Source organism: Ursus americanus, chromosome X (assembly GCF_024610735.1).
Source record: "Ursus americanus isolate L20-20 chromosome X, mUrsAme1.1.p, whole genome shotgun sequence".
Classification (NCBI taxonomy): Eukaryota; Metazoa; Chordata; class Mammalia; order Carnivora; family Ursidae; genus Ursus; species Ursus americanus.
The window spans coordinates 121222850-121247888 of record NC_142164.1 but is presented as its reverse complement, the minus strand read 5'-3'; the positions used below and the strand labels follow the sequence as shown (position 1 = coordinate 121247888).

Sequence of the window (25039 nt, the reverse complement as noted above, 5' to 3'; positions counted from 1 at the left end):
ATTGGGTATTTACCCCAAAGATACAGATGTAGTGATCTGAAGGGACACCTGCACCCCAATGTTCATAGCAGCATTGTTCACAATACCCAAACTGTGGAAGGAGTCAAGGTGCCCTTCATCAGACGAATGGGTAAAGGAGATGTGGTCCATATAGACGATGGAATATTACTCAGCCATCAGAAAGGATGATTATACCCCATTTGCCAAGATGGATGGAACTGGATGGGATTATGCTAAGTGAAACAAGTCAAGCAGAGAAAGACTATCACAGAGTTTCACTTATTTGTGGGACATAAGGAATAGCATGGAGAACATTAGGGGAAGGAAGGGAAAATGGAAGGATGAGCAATTAGAGAGGGAGACGAACCATGAGAGACTATGGACTCCAGGAAACAAACTGAGGGTTGCTGGAGGGAGGGGGTGGAGGGATGGGGTAATTAGGTGATGGACATTAAGGAGGGCGCTATTGCATGGAGCACGGGGTGTTATACACAACTAATGAATCATTGAACACAACATCAAAAATTAATGATATACTGTAGGGTGACTAATGTAACATAATAAAAAATATTGAAAAATAAAAAAAATAAGAAAAAAAAAGAATTGTGATGGGAACGGTCCTTGAATGCAGCTGCATTGCTGCCCGCAAGGTTCATCAGCGTGTGCAGAAGGGATGCTATGTGTGGGTTCTCTCTATGTCTCGGGATGTGCCCAAAATACACCTGCCAAGAGCACAGTGCGAACGTGACACCTTTCCCATCTCCTCGGCCTCGCTGGTGCAAAACATGGTGTGGACGGCTTCCCTGTGGAGTGTGAAGCGAGAGATTCAGCAGTTGTGTGAGGCATTTGGGTGCAGGTGGTAATTGCTTTTGGACACATGAAATGCTGCTGTCCCAGGCAGACAGAGGGTTGTGTATTACACTGTGTCCTTACAGACCCGGGAAAGGGTGCAGAGCTTTCTTGTGGGTGCAAGGGATATGGTGTGGTACAGAGACACGCATTTCATGATATGGCATATATTTTGCTTGTGCACAAGACCTTGGGGCCGAGGGAAAAGGCTGGGTGCAGAATTTCCAGTGGACATAAGCCAGGTTCACTGACGATGGCTACTGTGTTGTCTTATAATTCTAATGCATTTGGCTAAAGGGAAAAAGACATATATTTTGTATATATAATAATATATATTATTTAATAATACATTCTAAATAAATATGAAATATATAAAGAATATATAAATATACATAAACATGTTTATATATTTATACATATAAATTATTATATATCTATATTATATTATATTATAAATATTATAAATATATAAATATACTTATAAATATATAAAATATATGATTTATATATGATTTATACAATTTATATATTCTATATATTTATATTTTACATCTATATTTGTATACATTTTATTCACAAATTTTATTTACAAATTATATGTATAATTTGTATATGTATATGTATAATTACATAATTAAATTAATTAAAAATTGTATTTGTGAGTTTATATTATCTATATATGTATATAGATAATTTTATATTATATATATTTATTTACATATACAATTTATATATAATATAATATATATTATAAATATATATATACACAAATATAAAATATATATTATAATATATATTATAACTATGTATTATAAATATATATAAGTATATGTTATAAATATAGTTATAATATAAAATAAATATATAATAATATAACTATCATATATGTTTACATATATATTACACATGAAATACATTATATATTTATATGTAAATACATATTATAAATAAATATAAGTATATATTATTTAATAATAAATTAATATAATATGCAGGATCTAGAATATATAGAGAACATAATATATTACATAAATTATTATATTATTATATTACATAATATATTATATTGTTATTATATTACATTATATATAATATAGATAGATATACAAGATACATATATGAATGCCAATACATACATGATAGTAGCAGCAATACCGTGCACATATACATTCTATTTCATCAGGAAACTGTGCGAAAAATAAACTGTGAAAATAAATTAGATTTTACACAGGTGCATGTGACAATGGGCATCAATAATATATTGTCAGTAGAGATGCAAAGGACAGGTGCATGGAGCACGAGGAAGGATAGAGTCTTACGGAACCCACCACACGCCCTCGGGGTTAATATGCTAAGCCCAGAGTTCAGGAGGTGTATTTAAAGGCATAGGAAAGTGCCGGGTCTTTGGTTGAGTCCCGGCAATTTGTGGATGGCTTGAAAGTTGGGGGTCGAAAATGCATCAGCATCCATAGTGCCGTCCATGCACTCTACCCAGGTGTGAGGTCTCCCCTGGTTGTCCCGTATCACACCAGTCCCCATTGCAGTTCCTAATGTGGAAGCTTTTGGGGTTGGGGGTGTCCAGCCTGGCTCCCCAACCCCATCCCCATCCACGCCATTGACCCCAACCAAATGCATATACATCAGAGTCTTGTCTATGAGTAGGTCAGGACGCAGAAATAGTCCACGGGGGGACAGACAGGGTTTGGACTTTCCTTCCACTGAAAACATTCGACAAGCACCTGACATTTTACCCTGGGGGGGCAGCCAAACCGGGGGCTGGTCCGGGGGCTCCAGGCAAATTCCAACACCGTCCCCTTTGGCCAGAGACCAAAGAGGAAGCAGGAAGTTGGGACCATTGCAATCCCAGCCCCTTCCCCCAGCATGGGCTTGCCCTCTCCCTCACTCCCCATTCACACCTTGGATTTATATCTCGTATCCACGTCCGGCACACTGAGAACACGCTTTTATCCTGTCTTGTCTGGCTTTTCCCCACATTGGGCTATAAAGTCTGCAAAGATTAGGGGTGTGTCCCCAGCAATTGCAACAGTAACTGGCACATAGTAGGTGGTCAGTAGGTATTTGCTAGTTGCATACATGCTAAAATGAATGAATGAATGTATTTCATTGTGCTCAGACTGCCTGCCTGCAGACTCCCGGGGCGGGGGGGGGATGGGTTTAAACACATAAACAGATGTGGGGTTTTAAAATCATACATGACAGGGATGCCTGGGAGGCTCAGTCAGTGAAGTGTCTGCCTTTGGGTCAGGTCATGATCTCAGGGTCCTGGGATGGAGTCCACTGTCGGTCTCCCTGCTCAGCAGGGAGCCTGCTTCTCCCTCTGCCTGTCGCTCCCCTTCCTTGTGCTCTCTCTCTCTGTCAAATAAATAAATAAAATCTTGTAAAAAAATTTTAAAAATATACATGGTGTAATGAAATATTGCACCTTGTAATATGCCAATATTAGGAAGACCTCTGTTCGACCCATGCATGATATTGCAAAATCATAAATGAATTTAGCAGACCTGTCTGCAGGTCAAGATAAACTTGTGCATTTTGACTTTGTAGAGTAGAAAAATTCACTGATGGGTTCCCAGCTATCACGTCGCTTTACCTTAAAGAAACTACCGATTATCAAGTTTCGGTGTGGCATCAAAGCAGGGGGCTCCATATTAGCTTGAAAAGGCAATTACCATGTTCCTCTTTTCCAACCAGTCCTCTGGATGAGGCCAGATATTTCAGACTAAACGGTGTTTTGAAAACGAAGGAATGTGTAAGCAGGAGTGAGAAAGCAGTCTTCTTCTAGGAACCCAGGTATCGAAGAGATCTGCAAATGTATAAAACAAGGCTGCTCTTCCCCCTCCCCAGAATTTTTGTTTGGGAAAATATATTTATTTTTCTGCTGAAAATGTGTGATTTGTGTAAAACGTAATGGGTTTTTTTTTGTGATTACCTTCAACGTATTACATAAACAAACATCTAAAATTTTCTGGTTACTATTTCTAATACGGAAAATAGGGATGTCGTTAACCCATGGAAACAAATGTCTTGGGGTTCCTCGGTAGTTTTTAAGAGTGTCAAGGAGTCTTGTGACCGGAATGTTTGAGAATGTGTGCTAGGTGGTATGAATCAGAATGTTGAAGTCACAGAAAGCCCATCTCAAAATGGGTAAAACCATAAAAAAAAGTATCACCTAACAAGACCTACTGAGGTTTGAGCCTCTGGGGTGGAATGACTTGAGAGTTCAATAATTTCCTCCAGTGGTCAGTCTCTCTGTTTTGCGACCACACCTGTTGCAAGCCATTAGCCAGTTTTACTCATGGCCAAAGACGGCTGCTGCAGCTCCAGCCATCACTAATATCCGGGATCCTAATTAAAGACCGTTTCCTTTCCCTGCCTTCTTTTAAGGATAGAGATTTCCTTCTGGAAGCTACCAGCCTACTTCTCACTCCTGATCAACACACGATGGGCCCCACTGCAACGTGTGTCTTGATAAGAGCGTAAAATATGGATAGATAATTGCAATCTATATATGGCAAAAATTTTCTCTCATTCTCTTGCTTGTGTTTTAGGTTAATTCATAGGGCCTTGGTCACACAGAAAAAAGCGTGGTGCACAATTAAATTGGCCGGTGTCTTTTTTATAGTTTCTGGGTTTGAAATCTATGCCAACACATGATTACTATCATTATTTTTTTTTAAAGTAAGGTTGTATGCCTGTCCCATAATGCTGTTTCTGGCGTATGAACGAAAAGTCGCATTTTCACCGCAGGGCCCCTTCAGAGAGAACGTGGACTCACTTCTGTGGTTAGCAAACGCCTTTTCCCGGGAACCCAGAGGAGAGCACTCGTTCCGCCCAACGCGCCCACAGTGGATGTCGCCAGGTGTCCCCTCTGCACGGCTTCCTGGAGACCCACCATGCTCAGTAGCCCGGCGATGTCCACGGCAGAATGCCTGCCCTGGGTTTAAAAACAGACCAAGCCTTTGGCTGGGGACGGGGAACCGGGGAGGCTCGCCTGTGGCTTACTGCCTTCTGCCCTGCTTTCTGAGCACAAATTCAGAGCAGCAAGGGTCCCACGGGGCAGGCGGGTGTGTGGGGCAGAGATGGGGTCACGATGGAAGTGTTGGGACACAAGGCAGCTTGCTGGGATGTCCTCATCCTTCTGTTTAAACATCTCTGCATTTTCCCCCATTCCGATGCCCTCCGGGAGCCCTGCATCCTTCCCCACTGTCTCCTGCGACCTGGGGCTCCAGCAGCCCCAGCCTACCTCGTCCAGCAATCAGAGCAGAGCTTGAGGTTTGAGTGTGGGGCATGAGGCCCCCACCGGCCCCCAGACTCAGTTTTCTGATCCCAGGGTCCCAGGGCGGTGCTGGACGATGTGCGGCCCTCCCAGGTTCCCCAGGGGGCTGCTGATTATGCCTGCTCGGGGCTGACCCAGGGCTGGCGGGTGGGTGGGAGGCTTGGAGGCTGGGGCGGGGGCCATGCTTCCTTCTCTCAACCTCACCATGCCCCTGGTGTTGTTTCCCGTTCTGCTGAGAGCGGCTAGAACACCAGCATTCCAACTCCTCCTTTTGGAGAGCTTATGGGGGTGATAGGATACAGAATGGCTGGTTTAGGGACAGTGGGAGCAATGTGGGTTTTCCTCCCCCACTCAGCAGGAAAGCGCTGTTCAACTTTAACCCTCCTACCCTCTCAGGGAAAGGGAGTCCACTCTTGCTTTCAGATCCTGTCTGCGTTTTGGAGGCTGGGGAGGGGGTGCTCCTGGCATCTGGGGGTCGAGACCAGGGGTGCACTCTGAACCCTTCGGTGTGCAGAACGCCCCACCCCAGCAAGGGCTGGAGCCTTTGAGAAGCAAGACCCCAGCAGGGAGCCCAATGTGACCTGACATTTGCTCCTGGTAATTCACCCAGATGCCCGCATGGGCGTCTACACAGGAGCAAGAGGCTTGTGATCTACTTGGAGAGAGACGTGCCTGCCCTGAGGCCACGGGAGAGGCGGGAGGCTGCCCTCTGCATGGCTGACCCACCACCAGAGACTCCATCAAGCACTGGATGGTGACCACTGCATTTTGCCTTCGTCATTCCCCACAGAGACCCCTGAGACATACGTTGGGGAAGCTGTGGGGGTGACTGGGGAAGGGGAAACACCCCCATTTCTTTCCTCGGGGCCTGGCAGAGGGCTCTGCCTGGCTCAGCCCCAAGCTGGCTTCGACCCAGAAGGCTCTCTTGCTACAAGACCGTTTCTGGACCAGGGGTGACTTTGCCCCCAGAGGCCACAGGGCAATGTCTGGGGATATTTTCAGTTCTTACAACTGGGTGTGGGGGTGCTCCTGGCACCTGGTGGGTGGAGGCCAGGGATGGTGCTCAGGATTCTACAGTGCACAGGATGCCCCGCCTCAAAGAATGGTCCAGCCCTGGATGTTAGTCCTGCTGATGCCAAGAAACACTGCTTCAGCACAAGAGACTCCATCCATCCATCCATCCGTCCATCCGTCCATCCATCCATTCATCCAAACATCCATCCATCCATCTACTCATCCTTTCATCCAACCATCCATCTACTCATCCTTCCACCTGCTCATCCATCCATCCATCCATCCATCCATCCATCCATCCATCCATCCATCCATCCAACCAACCATCCATCCAACCATCCATCCATCTGTCATATCTATCTATCTATCTATCTGTCTATCTATCTATCTATCTATCTATCTATCTATCTATCTATCTATCATGCATCATTCTATCTATCCATCCATCCAACCATCCATCCATCCAACCAAACATCCATCCATCCATCTACTCATCCTTTCATCCAACCATCCATCTACTCATCCTTCCATCTGCTCATCCATCCATCCATCCATCCATCCATCCATCCATCCATCCATCCATCCATCCAACCATCCATCCAACCATCCATCCTATCTATCTATCTATCTATCTATCTATCTATCTATCTATCTATCTATAATGCATCATTCCACCCATCCAAACATCCATCCACCATCCATCTATCCATCCATTCATCACAGTGGTTAGCACCCCAGGGGTGATTCTGCCCCTCAAGGGACCATTGGCAATGTCTGGAGTTGTTTCTGGTTGTTACAACAGAGGGAGGGAACACCATGTTCCTGGCATCTGGTGGGTGAAGACCAGGGACCCTGCTCCACACCCTACAGTGCCCAGGATGCCCCACCTCAGAGAGTGACCCACCCCACATTCACTGGTGCCAGGCAGAAATCCTGCTAGTGGGGAACGTCTAACCCATGGAAAGGGGACAATTTGGGAACCTCGCTGCCCAATGTGGTAAAGGAGGCAGGAGCTGTCTGGGACATTTGGAAATAGATCTTTTATTGTTGGAGGTCTGTCCCAGGATCCATTCCTCAGAGGAGGGCCCCTGCACACAGCACTCCACAGTTTGCTCACTTGAGGCCAGAATGAGGCCAACCAGAACTAGCCATGGCGTGGATGTGTGGGGATACCTGGCAAATATTGGAGCCAACAGGAAGACCAGCACAGAGGACAGGGAACATGTGCCTTCCCCTGGAAGCGAGGGGGCTGTCGGGGCCTGAGCAGGACTCACATGGGACCTGACCCTTCCCCCACGTGTCCAGTTTCACAAGAACGTTTCTCCTCTTCCAGGCTGGCAAGCTGGGGATAGAAAACAGGGTACTGACACTGGAGGGGGCTCGCCCCAGATACTTCTCAGACCCTGATGCTCCCACTGCCAGATCAGAGGCTGCAGGGATTTTGAGGAAACTTCTAGAGCCTCCGAAAGCCCTGCAGATACATGTCCAGACTCCAGAAGGAGTCAAGCATGTGCACACAGCCCATGGTGGAGGCAGAGAGCTCTGTGCACCTTCCCGTTGGGACAGGCCAGTGCATAGCAGGTGTGCATTCGGGAGACGGCGAGCGTGGAAATGGTCGGTGTGGTGAGGCAGGCGCTACACTCATGGTTTCTAGATGGCCCTGCCCAGTGCCTGCACCTGCCAGCAATTCCTTAACAGCTCTGGGCCTGTCTGTGATGTGGGGTGAAAATCCCCACCAATATCTATCCCCCAAGGCTGATGGTCATTGTTTGAAATGGAGAGAACCTGGAGCCCTTCCCTTCTCTGTCTCTGCCCCTTCTTTTCTGAGGCCAGTGAGCCCCGATGGCTTTGGAGCATGCCAAGCCCCCGTTCCCCATGGGGTCGCGAGTGGGTGACTTTTCACAATGGGGAACCAGATAAAATCCAGCAAAGCCTTGCTCTAGGAAAGCTGAGATGCTGGGATCATAGTAATAATAATATTGCGCTAATAATAACATTGCTTGGCAATATCCCAGTCTGATGGGCGACGGATGACATCCCCCCCCGACGGTCACGATCGTTAATGAAGTTTAGCATCGGGGATGTCCTCTTGGACCTTTTCCTCTCACTTCTGGAGGCTCCGCTGTGCTGGTTCCCAAAGTGCGGGATGTGGAACCCTAGGTGGGGGTTCCCTGACACCCCCGACGTCTGTGGGGGGTTGAGAGAAGCCGTTTTCGTAATAATACGAAGACCTTGTTCATTGGTATGTAGGCTGATGGTGTAGACATGATGCAGGGTGAACCTGCTGGGCAGGTGGCTGGTGAGAGGGGAGGTGACCCCTCCCCCCCAGGACTCCTCTCTCCCCTTCCCCCACCCCAGCAGGAAGCCCCAGCTGTTTTGTTCCTGAGCGACAGGCATGTCAACTCCCCCTGCAGATATATGTCCCCTGGACACCTCAGCCAGTGGACAATGACAACCTGCTGGATCAAGGAGGACCACAGAGAATGGAGAGTTCCGGAAGTAGTTGCCTGGTGTTTCTGAGCACTGGTCCCTATGCTCTCCTATGGCCCAGCCAAGAGCTGTCTCCTCCCCCAGGAGTTCCTGGCCCATCTGGCAGACGCTTCTCTCCCTCTATGAGTCTCCATGGCTCACATGTCTCCTGTCCTAATACCAACTCCTACCCCACATTCTTCTTCTGACCCTTCAAGGTGTGTGTCCAATATGTTCAGCTCTCCAGGGCAGCATCCCTGGGTACCCACTCCCCCGTGCTCCCCTTTCTCTGTACATTCAACTGTACTGGAGGAAGAGCGGGAGGGTTCAAAATGGCGGCTCCTGGATCCACACCCAAGCCACCTGTCTCCCTGTCCTGCCCAGTTCTGGATGGTTGACTTGAATGACTCCCTCAGTTTTACTCATCACACTGACCGCTTCCACACTAGCGGTCTCCAGAATGAACACCTGCTATGCACACCTCCATTCGTTCATGAACACACGCATTCGCTCATTCCCTTGTTCATGCATTTGATTCATTCATTCACTCCTCACACATTCATTCATTCATGAATACACGCATGCACCCATTCCCTGGTTCATGCATTTGATTCATTCATTCACTCCTGCACACATTCATTCACTCATGAATATTTGCACTCACTCATTCGCTTGTTCATACATTTGATTAATTCGTGCACTCCTGCACACATTCATTCATTCATGAATACACTCATTCACTCATTCTCGTGTTCATGCATTTGATTCATTCATTCACTCTTACGCACACTCACTCACTCATTCATGGATCTGGACCTTCACGCACTCATCCAATTATGCATACATGAACTCACTCATGCACGCATTGAGCCCACGCATCCCGCATTCCTGCATTCCTCCTTCATTCACGCACGCACGCATTCAGGGTTTCGGTTATCCCCGTCCGTACTCACTCACGCACTCGTGCGCGCACATTCCCTCCTCCTTCATGCGTGGATATGCTCCTGCGTTCACGCATGCGGCCGGTCACTCACACATCCAAGTCAGGAGCGCATGGACCGCTCCCCTGGCTTCCCGCTCCACGCCTGCCCACATAGCCGCACTCCCGCCTGCGCACGCGCGCCCTCACCCACGCACGCACTCCCTGGGGCATCCGCCCATGCGCGCCTGGATTCAAGTGCTGAGGCGCCAAGTCTTCATTTATCTTGTGATCCCCTCAGGCGTCCGTGCGTGCGCCCATGCTCGACTCTTTCCTTCGCCTCCCCCTAATTTAGTAAGCTCGAGCGTGCCGCTGTCCCCGAGGGTAGGTTTCCAAACGTGGACTCTCCTGCGCAGCCGGCTGGCCTTGGGCCAGGCCTCCGGGCCACTGCAAACATTTACTCTGGAGCGGGCTGGGTAAAGGTTAAACGTCCAAACCTAGAAACCACGGGCTCCCGGACTCCGCGGGGAGGGGGCCGCAGGGGGCAGGGGCGGGGCGCGGGAACGGAAGGCGGCCGAGGCCCGTCTGCGGCTTTCTGCCGGCAGCAGGACAGGCGAGGCGGGCGGGGGCTGCGGCTCGGCGGTGGGGGACCCGCGCCCTGGAGGCCGAGCGGGGGTGGGGCCGGGCTTCCGGCGAGCGGCCAATCGCGGGCCGCGGGCCGCGGGGCCTTCCCAGCGCCGGCTGGGCGAGAGGCCGCCGGAGCGCGCAGGAGGTGTGGGGCGCGAGGGGTTGCGGGGCGCTGGGGAGGAATCTGCGGAGGGTGGCGCGGGGGCTGCCCGAGCGCCCCGGCTGTGCGAGAGCGCGAGGGAGGCGCGGGGCGGCGGGCGCGGGTAGGGCTGGGGCGGCGGGAGCGCGCAGGAGGTGTGGGGGCGTGGAGGCCGCTTGGGCGTGCCGGGGACTCCGGGGGCGTAGGGCTGCCAGAGAGCCGAGGGACGAGGTATGCAGGGTGGGGCGCGCAGTGGGGTCCTCGCGAGAAAGGGGGTGACTGGGTCGCGGGCCCCGGGTGGGGTCGGGGCCTCCGGGAGCGCGGAGGAGGGGCGGGGCGCAGCCGGGCCGCAGGTAACTGGGGAGCGGCGGACGAGTCGAGGGGCGCCGGGCGGGAGCACACGACCCACGGGAGCCCGGAGGAAGTGCGGGGAGCGGCGGGGACGCTTCTGACACCCGGGTGGGCAAGGGCCTGAGAGTGTCCCAGAACGGGAGTATAGGCAGGGCGCAGAGGGGTCTCAGGTGACTCCGGGGCGAGGACGGGGGTCGAGGGGAGCCTGGCTGGAGGACAGAGGCTGCCCACGATGACGGAGGGTGAGCTGCAGGGCAGAGGAGTCCTGGAGGTCCCTTAGGTTTAGCGGGGCCCAGGTGACTCGGGGAGGGTGGGGGGATGTTGGGCTGGGGCTGGGGCTGCAGCTACGGGTATCTGGAATGCCAAGCTGTCGCCTGCAGGCCCGGAGATCAGCGATCGGCCAGCCGAGGGTCCTCTGAAGACCACGCCTCTGCTAGGCCTTGCTCCGGGCGCCGGAGTCCACCCACCACGCCCAAGAGAGCCCAGGCGCACGTCGGCCCCACTGCGCCCAAACCATGCCGGGTGAGTCTGCGAACGCTTTCCGTGTCAAGCGTCCCTGTTCCTTCTGGCACCTGTGAGATTGATCTGGTCTCCGGGAGAACCCCCGCTTTGCCCGCACAATCACCCCAAGGGCCTCGCCTCCCCAATGCCTTCCCAGTGTGTCCCTGCATTTGCAGAGACTGGCGCTGCCCGGTCAGATGGAGATGGGGTGAGTCTCACCCGCTGGGAGGGGTCCATTGATACCCTGGTCAGGGAGCCTTGAGATTCCTGAATTTCCCTTCTGTAAGAGGCAGTCCTAGGAGTTTAGATGGGCTCCTTTCTTGGGCATAAAATTGCACTGAGTGTGTTTCTGACCGACTGGTAGACAGATAGGAAGTTCATGCCCCTAAAACTTTAGGAACACAATGCCTTTAGGGTTTCCCAAGTTCAGACCACAGGCATAACTCTGTTATTCCAGTAAAGACTGGGGTAATCCCCCAGCAGGACAGCGGGCTTCGAATGGCCACATGGCTGGGGCTTAGGGCAAGGCCTGCCCCCTGCCCCCACGGAGGGTCAGATTCAGTCCTACACACCTGTCCTTTAGGGGGGTTTGTGGACATCAGATGTGGACGGTTCAGAGGGCTAGAAATTAGATAATTGGACTGTGGCCTTAACCCATACGAGAGATGCCTGTCCTATTTTTATCATGAAGACGCCCCATCTTGCACCAGAACAGACCTGATCATCCTTGAGCCCATTTTTTTTTTTTTTTAAGCAACAGGTAACTTTGTATTCAGAGGAACAATCTGGTAAAATCACAGAGCAGCTCCCATGCTGTTTTCCTCCCGTCCGACCTCAGAAAGGACGATGGTTGAGGTGGGGGCCGAGGCATGGTTTCCTGTGGTTCCTCCTGTAGGACTCTGCTCCGAGGAGAGGCAGAACGGTTTCTCTGTTCCAGGGAACGGTTTACAGGTCTCCTGAGTGAAAACCACTTTCCCCCAAAGCCGCTAGGGCCCGTATAATGGCAGCATTCAGCGAGCAACCTTCGGACGCATCTCCATCGGCCCTGGAATGTGCTCGAAGACCCGAAGTGGGTATTTTGACATGTTTTCGGGGAACAAAAGCCACCTTTGAGTAAAAGGGGAGGGGCCGAGGAGGAAGCTGGCCATGTTATTTCGGGGGAAGGAGGCGGATAGAAGATGGGTCGAGTGGAGGACACACGAGGAATAGAAACGGATAAAAATGAACCTTTCTCCCAGATTCGTTACGAAACTCTCGGCCACCACGTTCTTCGGGCTGAACTTGATGTTGCGAGAATATCTGGGTTTTTTTTCCCTTAAACCCGTGGTTGGAGTACAGCCACCCGTGTTCTGTGCGTCTCCCCGCTCCGTGGCAGTGCCCAGAGTCCCCACCCTGGCTCCGTGTTGGGTGGCAGGTGACTCTAATTACGGTGTCCTTGGACGGTCGTGGATGTTCTCCGATGCCACAGCGGGACTCGGTCCTCAGTGCGTCACTTGGGGTCCCCAAAGCCCTTCCAGGGGATGTGCTCCCCCCCATGGACCGTGGAGCAGCTCTGCTCCCAGAACCTCCTGGCCTCCCCCTGCTTCACACGTGACTGTTTCTCACATGGAAGCAGTTGATGTGTTCAGACAAAGTAGATCTGAAACATGAGATGATTGGAAATCTAATTGTTCCGGTGTCTGCATTGATAAGGCTCCGGGGAAGGAGGCCCATCTTTATCAACTATGCCGAGTCAAACCAGACCCGGCCAATGGGATAACAGTGTCCTTCGCAATCATTGAGAGGATAAAAGAGTAGGAATAATCTAGTTGGATGTTTTTCATGTCTTTGTGTTACCTTCCGTTTAGAAAGAATTCGATGTTCTTTTTAGGACTATGCAACCAAGCTCTGCTGCAAATTTTCTTTTTCTTTGAGGAGAATCTAATTTAAATTGTTTACGTACAAATATATAGCCAGTTACAATGATGGAAATGTAGATTCATAGAAAAAGAGTTTCTTGGCCTGAAAAGGGCAGTTGCATCTAAAATTAAACCTGAGTGTGTCAGCAAGTGATTGCTGTGCTCCTTTTCCCCGGTGTGGGTGTGGCATGACTGGGTCTGCTTCGTGTGTTTAATGCTCTGATTTATTAGGGTGCTAGGACTGCCATAACAAATCCCAAGGATGGGGTACCTTAAAGAACACACATTTATTCCTCCCAGTCCTGGAGGCTGGGAGTCTGAGATCCAGGCGGGGCCGAGGCTGCATATCTGAGATCCAGGCGGGGCCAAGGATGGTTCCTCTTGAGGCCTCTCTCCTTTGTATGTAGACGCCATGTTCTCCTTGTGTCCTCCTGTGGTCGTCCCTCTGTGCGTGTCGTGTCCTCATCCCCTCTTCCTGTAAGGACTCCAGTCTTACAGGATCAGGGCCCACCCCAGTGACCTCGATTTTACCTGTATCCCCTCTTTCAACACCTCATCTCCAAATATATCCTCGTTCTGAGTTCCTGGGAGTGAGGACTTCCTCTGAGTTTGGCCAAGGGATGGTGGTGGGGGGCATGTTTCAGCTCATAACACCCGCTGGTTATAGCACTTACATTTATGTCCTTATAAAAATGCAGCAAAACCAGTGTATGCAGTTACCAATTTGGGTGACTTTGCTGTTTGTATTATATTCCACCCAGTACCTTCCCTCGGGCTAATGCAGCTGCACCTTCCTCGTGTGTGGACAACCATCCCGTCGCAGGGTGGTCTGTTCTGGACATGAGACTCCCTTGTCACCCTGAGGTCTCTGGAGGACCCCCGTCTTTGTTCCTATGCCTCAGACATGTCCACGGGGGGTGTCTCCTGTCCCTCAAACACCTCGTAGATGTGGGTAGATACATGATAGATATGATGGATGGGGGATAAAGAAATATGATGGTTGGATGTATGGATAGATAGATGATAGATCTGATGGATGGATAGATATGACAGATGGGTGGATGGATGGATAGATAGATGATAGATAGATAGATAGATAGATAGATAAATAGATAGATACGACAGATGGATGCGTAGATGGATGGATGGATGGATGGATGGATGGATGGATGGATGGTGGATGGATGGATGGATAGATGGATGGATAGGCAGGTGGATGGATGGATAGATAGATAGATACATAGATAGATAGATAGATACGACAGATGGATGGGTAGATGGATGGATGGATGGATGGATGGATGGTAGATGGATGGATGGATAGATGGATGGATAGGCAGGTGGATGGATACATAGATAGATAGATAGATAGATAGATAGATAGATAGACAGACTGACGTAGTGATGGATGGATAGATCGACAGACATAGGGATGGATGGTTAGATGAATAGGTGGATGGATAGATAGATATGATGGATGGATGCATAGACAGACACAGACAGATAGATACATACTTTGGGGGGCTGCGAAGTTGACTTTGAAACTTCACTGTCTGAGTGTAACCCACAAGTCACAGGGGAGACATCAGGAATTTGCACACTCTTCTTAATTCGGGAAAATAGCAGCAGCAGCAAGAACGTGCAGACAGGAGCCTGTTGTAACAGGCGCATTCTGGAATTTACCCCCATGGAATGTAAAAGGTCAAGGAGCCCCCCCGCCCCCCGGGAACCGGGCCTCAGAAGCTTGTGTTTGTCGCGTTATATTTAGCGTGAATGCCAGTCCTTTGGGCCCTGCTTCAGGAGCCACTGGCCCGGGGAGCAGAGGACGCTCTGCTCTTTGAGAAGCGAGGTCTGTGTGTTCTCGCCCCGCAGAGCGTGCCGCGAATTTTAATTTCTGCAGACAGCACAGGAGCCTGCACAGGATTTCTTTAAACTGTTGTCTCTCTCCTGGCAACACGCTCCTGGGGGAGCAGGAATTAAGTTGGTTGGAAGTCCCCATAAAAGCTACCACCACCACGAGTATGCACTTAGACTGGAAATTGCCGTCAATTGGATCCCCCGTCAGCATTTCTTTCCCTCCTAGTGAGACACTGAAACTAGGCAGAGTTTTGTTTTGTTGTCTTGTTTGTTTATTTCTTGTGAGTTGGGCAGGCATCTGCATCCTTGCTGAGATAACTAGGCAGTTGCTTACATGTTTTGTTTGTGTCTCAGATTCAGGTATTTGGGATGAGTTTTTTAGACTTGAATGCAGAGCAAAATAAGGCATTACGTGTAGGCTCCTTACGCTCTGTGTGTGTCTGCATGTGTTGGTGTGTTTTCAAAGGAAAAAGACGTAGGGGGTGCCTGGGTGGTTCAGCATGTGAGTCTTGATCTTGGGACGTGAGTTTGAGCCCCACATTGGGAAAAGAGATAGATAGAGAGAGAGAGAGAGAGAAAGGAAAAGAAAGAAAGAGGGAAAGAGGGAGGGAAGGAAGGAAGGAAAGAAAGAAAAGAAAAGAAAGAAAGAAAAAAAGAAGAAAGAAAGGGAGAGGGAGAGAAAAAGAAAGGAAGGAAGGGAAGGGAAGGACAGGGGGAGGGAGGGAGGGGCAAGAAAGAATAGAAAAGAAAGGAAAAGAGATAAAAGAAAGAGGGAAGGGAAAGAAGGAAGAAAGGAAAGAAGGAAGGAAAGAAAAAGAAAGGAAAAGAGAGAAAAGGAAAGAAAGAAAGAAAGAAAGAGAAAGAAAGAAAGAAAGAGAAAGGAAAAGAAAGAAAGAAAAAAAAGAAAGAGAAAGAAAGGGGGCGGGGCAAGAAAAAATAGAAAAGAAAAGGAAAGAGATAGAAGAAAAGAGGGAAGGAAAGAAGGAGGGGAAGAAGAGAAAGAAAGAGAAAGGAAAGGAAGGGAGGAAGGAAGGAAGGAAAGAAGGGAGAAAATGAAGTGTTCCTAGTGAACATCTGTAATCTATCGAGCAGTTACTTGGTTCGGTGGGTGAAGCTTCAGAGAGAGGGGTGACGGCCAGCCCCGCCACCTCCTGAGATCCCCTGGGAACGTGACTCTGGTGTCTCTGTTCACACCCGCAGTGTCTGACCAGGCGTTCGTGACGCTGGCCACCAACGACGTCTACTGTCAGGGCGCGCTGGTCCTGGGACAGTCACTGAGGAACCAGCGTGCGACCAGGAAGCTGGTGGTACTCATCACCCCTCAGGTGTCCAGTCTGCTCAGGTAAGTCGGGACGACCTTCCCGTGCCCGGCCGGTTCCTGCGGCTCTACGCCTTGCTCTCGGAGGACCGTTGGTGGGTCTGGAGCTCCGGCCGACTTGGTGGGCGTCCGACGCTCGTACGCTCAATTCGTCATCTAAGGAGGCGAGTCTCGTAGAGAAAGTGAGAGATTGAAGGTTGGACGTCGTCGCGAGTCACATGTGGTTCTCCACAACCCTGCAACGTGCAGAATGGATTTCTGCGTCCTGGCGCGTCTCTGTCCCCGTGTAGGATGTTTCCCGGGAAGATGAGTCGCGGTACCTCCAGGGGGCCGTGCCGTGTGCATGGCTGTGTCCTGTTGTGGTGCTGAGTACATGTCTAGGGGCGAAGGACAGCTCTGAGTTTCTCTCGATTGCTCTGGAAAACAAACGCAGGAGGCACGGTGTTCGGCCAGGCTTAGAGACGTTACAGCAGGTGGGACGTGGGGGCCGTCCGAGCGTGGGATCCGTATAGATGAGCAGCAAAGAGCAGAGCCATCAGGCCGAGCGCACGTGCGGCTCCTTAGAGCTGGAACGCGTGGGACACCTGATAGCCACGGGAACAGTGCCACGTGGCCGGCTCCTCTGTGAGCTTTGTACACAAGCTCACTCATGTGAATTGCACGGTTCCCCTTGGGTTGGGTGCTGTTGGTGCCAGGCTTGCCTCCGTTTACCAAGAGTCCTCGGGCAGGTGTAGCAGAGCGGGGATCCCAGCCTGTCCCCACCTCGTCATGCTCCACTCTGCCGTCTACTCCCCATGATGAGAGACGGTGAGCTGTCCGAAGGTCAGCGGTCAGCGAGGCTGGGCTTGAGGGTCTGAGGGAGAAGAGGGGAGACCGAGGGGTGGGGGCAGGGCAGGGCACACACCACCAGCCCAGGATAAGCAAGACTCCCCCTTGGTAGCCAGTGAGGTCACACTCAGTGGACACAAGGTCTGTAGAGGAAAGCATGGTTGGCAGGGACAAGGAAGTGGGGCAAGTTCCTGCCATGATTGGTCCATGATGTGTCTCCTGGAAATAGCCACGTGCCCATGCAGTGATCTGAATGCACGTGACTCCTACAGTCCGGGAATGGCGTGCTCTTGGCTTGAGAGTGCCGTGCTGGCCTTGAGATGGGAGGTCAAGGATGACTCCATGCTTAGATTGATAAGGATGCCCGCAGGTCTATGAGTGTGTGCTCACAGATGCGGACACCTGAGCCTGTTGGCACCCCGTTCTGTAGAGCGGGTTGTGCTTTCCAGCCTGAGTGTGGGGACCTTTCCATCTGTAGACACGCGGTGGTGTCCCCACAATGTCATGAATGGCGTGAGTTCCTTGGGAGACCATTTGTTCCGGATGCTCCCAGGTGATGGCTGTCAGCTCGGAGTAGCCGTGTGCATGGAGACTTCTCTGGGCGGCTGCTGTGAGAGCAGAATTTCATGAATTTGGGGCTTCTGGAGGCAAGGTCGAGATGCCTGGAATTTGGAGGACCTTGCAGTTTGCCACGGGCAAATAAGTGCAAGGAATGACAGAAGAGTTTTGTGATAGACACGTGGGCATGGGGTGTTCTAGTTTGTCCTTGGCTGTGGGCAGTGTGGACAGGGCTGTGGTGTTCATGTGTGGGGTGAGCCTGGAAGGGGACTGGGAGGTTAGAGGAGGCCTTCCTGGAGGCAGGGGTTGGCAGACAAGAGTCGGGCTCTGGGCGGGCAGCATTTGAGGACATGGGGAGGCCCAGAGTTCGCAGAAGCCTAGGAAAGTGTGCATGGGCTCATCTCTGGTACTCTGATGGCCACTCCAGTAAGGGGTTGTCCCAGTTAGCAATGGGGCACCAGGAAAGGAAGCTGGGGCAGGGCCACTGGAATTCAGCCCGGCTGTAGTAGGCACAGAGACTTCATTAGTCAGTGCAAGGATGTGGCCCCTAGAGCGGTTTCCCGCTCTGTCCTTCGCTACTCATTAAATGAGCGATGTCAGGTTCGCTTGGCCAGCTCTCCGGGCTGAGATCTGAAAGGCCAGTTCTGATCCGGACTCGGTAGTCTGAGGGAATAGGGAGAACCCACCCACCCCGTGAGGAGGCATCAAAGTGGGAAAGCCCACTTCTTGTGTCAAGGTGAAGACACAGAAGAATTAAAATCAGCATGGAGCCTGCAAAACATTTCCCCGAGTGAAGGAGAGGACATCATATTAAGTTCAGGGGAGAGACCGTATTCATGAAAAAAGTTAGTGCAGGGAACGGAAGGACTTTGGAAAAATTCCGAGGTGTGCTTTCAATAAAATTCGTGGAGTAGAGACTTGTCACAAATGGAGCTGCTAGGATGGACTGAGTTGAAAGGGGCCTGGTTGTGAGCTGAAGAAATGTTAGCAGCAAATAAAAATTACTAAAAAAATTAAACTTTTTAGAGACTCCCCCCTTACATGTAATCTGCCCTGCAGACTGTGAGAGTCATTGTTACGGAAAATGTCAGATGTTTCCCAGTATTTGATCAGAAGTTTACAGAGTAGGAAGCTTTAAAAGACAGGTGGGCCTGCTCCAAAGCTGAGAGCCAGTGAAACCATCTTGGAAACAAGGATGTATTTGAAAAAGATTTCCCAAGGTGAAGAAACGCCAGGAAACATGGGTACCACCAAGCGTGACAAAAGCAAATAAAGATCCCCAACGTAGATGTCCATATATTGACAACTTTTTAAAGTGGTGGTGATACGGATTTCTGGATACATCCAAGAAGCCATCCAGCCAAGTTCATTGGTCATTAGCAATGTGGTCGGAAGGGCTTCTCAAGCACGCAAGTCCTTAGGGACTTTGCTGCTTAAATAAAAGCTGAATGCTCTATCAAAAAACAGAACTTGGGGCTCCTGGGTGGCTTAGTCATTAAGCGGCTGCCTTTGGCTCAGGGTCTGATCCCAGGGTTCTGGGTTTGAGCCCTGCATCGGTCTCCCTCCTCCACTGGAAGCCTGCTTCTTCCTCTCCCACTCCCCCTGCTTATGTTCCCTCTCTCACTGGCAGTCTCTCTCTCTGTCAAATAAATAAATAAAATCTTAAACAACAACAACAACAAACAACTTAGCGAGAAAGTTCTTTCTGGCAGGACAAGGAGACGAGTAAAAACCTAGTATTGAGGGCAAATAATTGTTGTAAATATATTTATGAAGCTAAGCACATGTAAAAAGGACCCATGTTATCTGATATAAATGTGTATTTTATTTATCAAGTTTTAATTTAAATTCCAGTTAAGTAACGTACCATGTAGTATTAGTTTCAGGAGTACAATATAGTGGTGCAACACTTCCATACATCACCCTGTGCTCATCCCAAGTGCGCTCCTTAATCCCATCACCTGTTTCACCCATCTCCTCTATCTGCTATATTTATTTAATAAACGATGGACAGAGTTATTGGATCACGTGTAGAAGAAAGGAAAAGCACAAACGATCGTGTGGTTTTCTAACGGTAAGAATCCAGGCAAGAGATGTTACATAGTAAAGAGAATTCACATTTCAGATATACCGCTCAAAATCCTTTGCGTGCCAACGATCGCCGTATAACGCACGTCAAGAAAACCCTATTCGATACACAGGCAAATGCAAAGAATGGTAGAGGGAGAGTCTCTTTATATGGTTTTCCTAGTGTTTAACTCACAAATGAAGCGGACACGTGAGTAAATTGATCTAATGAATAATGCATGAGGTATCTCTTAAATGCTATGCATTATGTAAACAGTGATCTTTGTTCTCATCAGACATGGACCACTTAGAAAAATTGATTTTATACTCCTGGTACAAGGAGGCATTTAACGTGTCACTTGAAGCAGGAATTGAGTGTTATAGACTTTGACTATAATGTAATGAAAGTAGGCATTAATGGCAAAACGAATTTAAAAACTGCATTACCCTTAGACATTTTAAATCAGAAATTCCTAAACACTCATAAGTGAACAAATCAAAGTCTGTGGTACTTAAAAAAGTACTAGTAATATGGGCACCTGGGTGGCTCAGTCGTTAAGCGTCTGCCTTCGGCTCAGGTCAGGATCCCAGTGTTCTGGGATCGAGCCCCACATCGGGCTCCTCCGCTGGGAGCCTGCTTCTTCCTCTCCCACTCCCCCTGCTGTGTTCCCTCTCTCAATGGCTGTCTCTCTGTCAAATAAATAAATAAAATCTTAAAAAAAAAATACTAGGAATGTGAATGCTACCTATAAAACCAAAGGGGAAAGCTAGAGTCATTCCAGAGAGAAACATTAAAATCGGTGAAGAAGTAAATTACCGAGTTCAAAACAATTTTACATTAAAACAAACAAAAAATACAGAAGGCAAATAATGTAAAAACTAAAATCAGTGAAGAAATTACCCAGTTTGAAAATTTTTTTTATTAAAACAAACAAAAAATACATTAGGCAAACAATACGAAAATTAAAATCAGGGGCTCCTGGGTGGCACAGCGGTTAAGCATCTGCCTTCGGCTCAGGGCGTGATCCTGGCGTTGTGGGATCAAGCCCCACATCAGGCTCCTCTGCTATGAGCCTGCTTCTTCCTCTCCCACTCCCCCTGCTTGTGTTCCCTCTCTTGCTGGCTGTCTCTATCTCTGTCGAATAAATAAATAAAATCTTTAAAAAAAAAAAAGAAAAAAATTAAAATCAGTGAAGAAATTGTCTAGTTGGAAAAAAATTTAAAATAAGCAAACAAAAAATACATAAGGCAAGAAGGAAGAGATTCATAAAAACTGAAAACTGGGAACAGGAAACAAACCAAGTGTTGGATTATTTAAAAGTAAATTAAGATGACAGAAAACATAAGTATCCAAAATGAAAGTGAAAAAGTAGTCATTTGCATGCAATTTCAATTTTAAAAGCAAATAGGACACAGAGCACTTTGCTGGTAATCCTGACAATATACTAGATCGTTGTAGGGAAGCTCAGATGACCCCACATTGATTCTAGAAGACACAGAAAACTTTGCTCACCAGTGCCCCGGGGTGGAAAACAGAGAATGTTATCAAAGGCTTATCTGGTAGAAGGTTCTGAGCCTGGGCAGTTACAAAGGACGTTCTGTGACGTTGGCCACAATGAATGAATTTCCATGTGATTGGAGCTGTCTCAGAGCTGAGGAAAAAAATGAATGTGTTCATTTATTTTAAGAAACTGTCCTGATCTTGATACCCAAACTTGATTTACAGGTTTGGTTGTGTTTTACATATAGACGAGAAAAGCCAGCGAGTACACAACAGCCGCAACACCTCGAGGTGTATCATAAGGAAATGAATGGTGCCCTAAGGAAGACATTCTTGATCTCCGTGTCATTCAGCCCATCCATCTATCAGAGAAAGGCAGTGATGTGGTCCTTTGAATATAACGCTAAATGTGTACTAAGATGAATTCAAGTAGATTGGGAGTGTGAAGGTAAAGTTTTTAAAGCACAGAGAAATCTTAGAAGTCAGTAGATCAGGGTGTCTCAGCCTGGGCACTACTGACATGTGGGGTTGGATGGCTCTCTGAGTTGGGGAGTCCTGGGCACTGGAGGGTGTGGAACAGGGTCCCTGGTTTCCACCTGCCGTATGCTGGTAGGATCACCGCTCACAACCCACAATCTGCAGAAAAATGTCTCCAGATACTAACATGAATGGATGTTTCACTCATCTGAACGTGGGGAAAGCCATCTTAAATTAAAGCAAGAGAGGACACCAGGACCTCTACAGGTCAGAAATAGTATGTGTAAAAGTAAAAGATCAAACAAAGAAACTAAGGAACACATTTACAAAATCTACAGTGGGGAGGAGGCTTGTTATCTATATAATATTCAAGAAGTCTTCCAACCAGGCTCCACAAACGGACAGACAAACGTAGCAATGGTGGAGGGTATGAACCATCAGTACGTCTACGGGGGATATTTATGACCAGCTAGGTTGGCAACTGTCTTTGTAAATGTTGGTGTTTTGGGGGGCAGACTTTCATCTTTGACATCAGGTGACGTCATTAGACTAGAGGCAAATTGGCTATAACCCATTCTCTCAAAAGTGTTTCAACTTAATTGATACATAAAGTGCACTTCCTCTTGCCAAAAATGAGCTCTTCGGCTCCCAGAGAGAAACACTTTCCCCTGTGTCCAGACCCCTGACTTTCAGAGTCAGACCAGAGGCTCTCGCAGATGCAGAGCTGGGAACACTGACCCTGACATAGACACACGTCCTCATGTGGCTTGTTTGGAACCAAGACAGGAAACATGGGGTCTTTCTTGGTTGCCTGCTGGCCCTTCAGTCCCCCTAGTGATTGGGGCAGTCATTTTTTTTTTTTTTTAATAGAACTGTCCTGATAAAGCCAAAAAGACCCCAGAAGAACACATGATCCTGTCCTCCATTCCTGTTTCCTCAGGGTTGGTAAAAGCTGCCAACACTGACTTTCTTCAGTCTCTTGGTCCACTCAAGGAGAACTGTAAAATATTCAGAAACATCCAGGAATCCTGGGAAGGTTCAGTATTACAGAACCAGTTAGCTTTTATAGGACGCATTACATACTTTGCAGTCATTGGGAGGGCTGAGGAACAGTGCCCTGTGGTCCAGTGACAAACAGTGACAGGTGACCAAACGTGACCGAGGGTGTGGGTATGAGGACCACCACTCTGCTCTTCCAGGCTGTGTGGTCCAAGTGCACAGTGGGGTAATGTTTCTGCAGAAAGCTTCAAACAAATTGTCTTGAAACTTCATTCTGAGCCCAGGCACTTATTTTGAGAAAACAGGCAGAGCTGAACAAAGGAATTTAAGGACCTACATCACGGTCTATTTGTAGCAACATGGAGTGATATTTCTTTTGCCCTCCACTCCCCCTGCTCCCGGATCTTTATACAACCCTAAGGATGCCATAAATTCCACAAATAACTGGGTTAAAAGCAAGGGAAACTTGGCGATGAGGTAGTACTTTCTCAGAGACGTAGGTACTTTCAATACCGTTCGATAAAAAAGCACCGAAAAATTTAAGGTACGAGCCGGTACAGATAGACCCCGGAAGCACCAACATCTGCCTAATAATGGAAGTTTCAAATGGAGCAAAAGAGAGAACAGATTGTAGGAAATAACTCCTCTCCTATTTCAGCTCTGAGAATGCCCCGTGAGCGTTGAGCAGAATGAACGATGTTGATCCCGAGGGGTGGCGTTACAGACCACCAAGAACCGAGAAAGGTCGTCAGGTTGAGAGAGCTGATGTCTCATATGTTCTAGAGCAAAGTAATTTCATGTGTGTGTGTCTTCTAAAGTATACTGACGTAGAGTATTACGTTAGTTTCACATGTACAGCACGGTGTTCGACATTGCAGAACGCTCACCACAGTGAGTATGGTCACTGTACAAAATTATGACGGTATTATTGACTACATTCCCTATGCTCTACTCTTCATCTCTGTGACTTACTCACTTTATATGGGAAGTTTGAACCTCTTAATCGCGTCATCTGTTTCACCCTGCCATCCTCCCATGGGGGTAAAGTAATTTTGGAATGAGATTTCTGTATTCAGCCAAATTAGTGCAATTTGAACGCAAATTAAAGATGTTCCAAATACATAAAAGCTTGTATCTTGGAGGAGATACTTCAGCCTATGAAAACATGCTATTTCTTCTCAAAACCTTTACCCATTGATTTTAGCCTCTACCGATGGATCTTGTCAGCAATAATTATTACTGTGGTATTAGCCTAACTGTGATTTTCTATTTCCCTTGTTCCTGATGCATTTAGTATTTGGAATTCTTCTATAGCGAATTGCTGCTCCTTCTTCCCCATTTACTTATTTTTCAATTATGATATTAGTATGGATCCATGAATATTCATTGTATACTTTAGGTTTGTTATTTGTTTTCTTATTCAAATTTGATTGGCTCCTGATATCCTTTTGACATTCCCCCATCTTTTTTTGGCTCCTCCTTAATTTTTCATCATTGCAAGAAAATCCAGCCTATGATGAAGTAGAATTTAAGCAAAAATAAAAAAATTAATGGACTAGAGGAAAATTTCATTTTGATAAAAAGTACAGTCTTTCAGAATTTGAGTCTTGAACTTGTATGCAACTAACAATGTAGGTTTTGAATACATAAGACAAAAACTGATCGAGATTGTAGTGGACATCTGTCAGTTTCTCCCTGCTCAGCATTCATTCCCATGGCCCGTGCATTTTTCAAAGAGAAGTATCTTCCTAAGGGATAGTGGAATCAGTCTACCTAAGACAATTGTGTACAGTTGTAAAGATTTTCAAGTTTGCATAAGGTTTAAGCATGAGTGGACAGTGTGCAAAGCTCCCTGGGAAAAATAAAGCCTGAACATGAAGATTGTGGTGAATTTGATAGGGTTTTAGATCTGTGTTTCATGTGTGTGAGTAGCAAAGGGGTGTCATCTTGAAGGGGTAGCATGTCCTGTGTTGAGTGTTCCCTTGCTCTCCTAGTACCTGGCGTGTGTCTTTTCCAGGGTTATCCTCTCGAAGGTTTTTGATGAGGTAATCGAGGTGAACCTGATTGACAGTGCAGACTACATCCACCTGGCCTTTCTGAAGAGGCCGGAGCTTGGGGTCACCCTCACCAAGCTCCACTGTTGGACCCTCACCCATTACAGCAAGTGTGTCTTCCTGGATGCAGATACTCTGGTGAGTACAGGGGAAGAATGAGGACCAGACACTCCACTTGATAAGGAACCCCTCAGAGACAATGCCGTTCCCTGTTTACGGAGGCTGCTAATTCTTACAGGTGGATTCCCAGCAAATAACGTGCATCTCTGTCACCAGCATTGACATTCAGTGCATGAAAATCAGGTATAACACAGTG

The 25039-nt window shown here is 48.3% G+C and overlaps 1 protein-coding gene across 7 annotated transcripts in view; it reads left to right on the top strand.

Moving 5' to 3' along the window:
* The first annotated feature begins 10191 nt into the window (after positions 1–10191).
* GYG2 (glycogenin 2) overlaps positions 10192–25039 on the top strand; it is a 35512-nt gene continuing 20664 nt past the window's right edge. For 2 of the 7 annotated variants that reach the window (XM_045813626.2, XM_045813625.2), the window contains exons 1-4: positions 10192–10320; positions 11046–11187; positions 16122–16263; positions 24687–24861. In XM_045813626.2, the coding sequence (XP_045669582.2) occupies positions 11181–11187; positions 16122–16263; positions 24687–24861 (324 nt within the window). In that variant the 5' untranslated portion in view covers positions 10192–10320; positions 11046–11180. Of the gene's footprint in view, positions 10321–10410; positions 10546–10758; positions 10908–11045; positions 11188–16121; positions 16264–24686; positions 24862–25039 lie in introns of those variants that run through there. The other 5 variants (XM_045813624.2, XM_045813622.2, XM_045813623.2 and 2 more) reach the window with 4 other exon arrangements.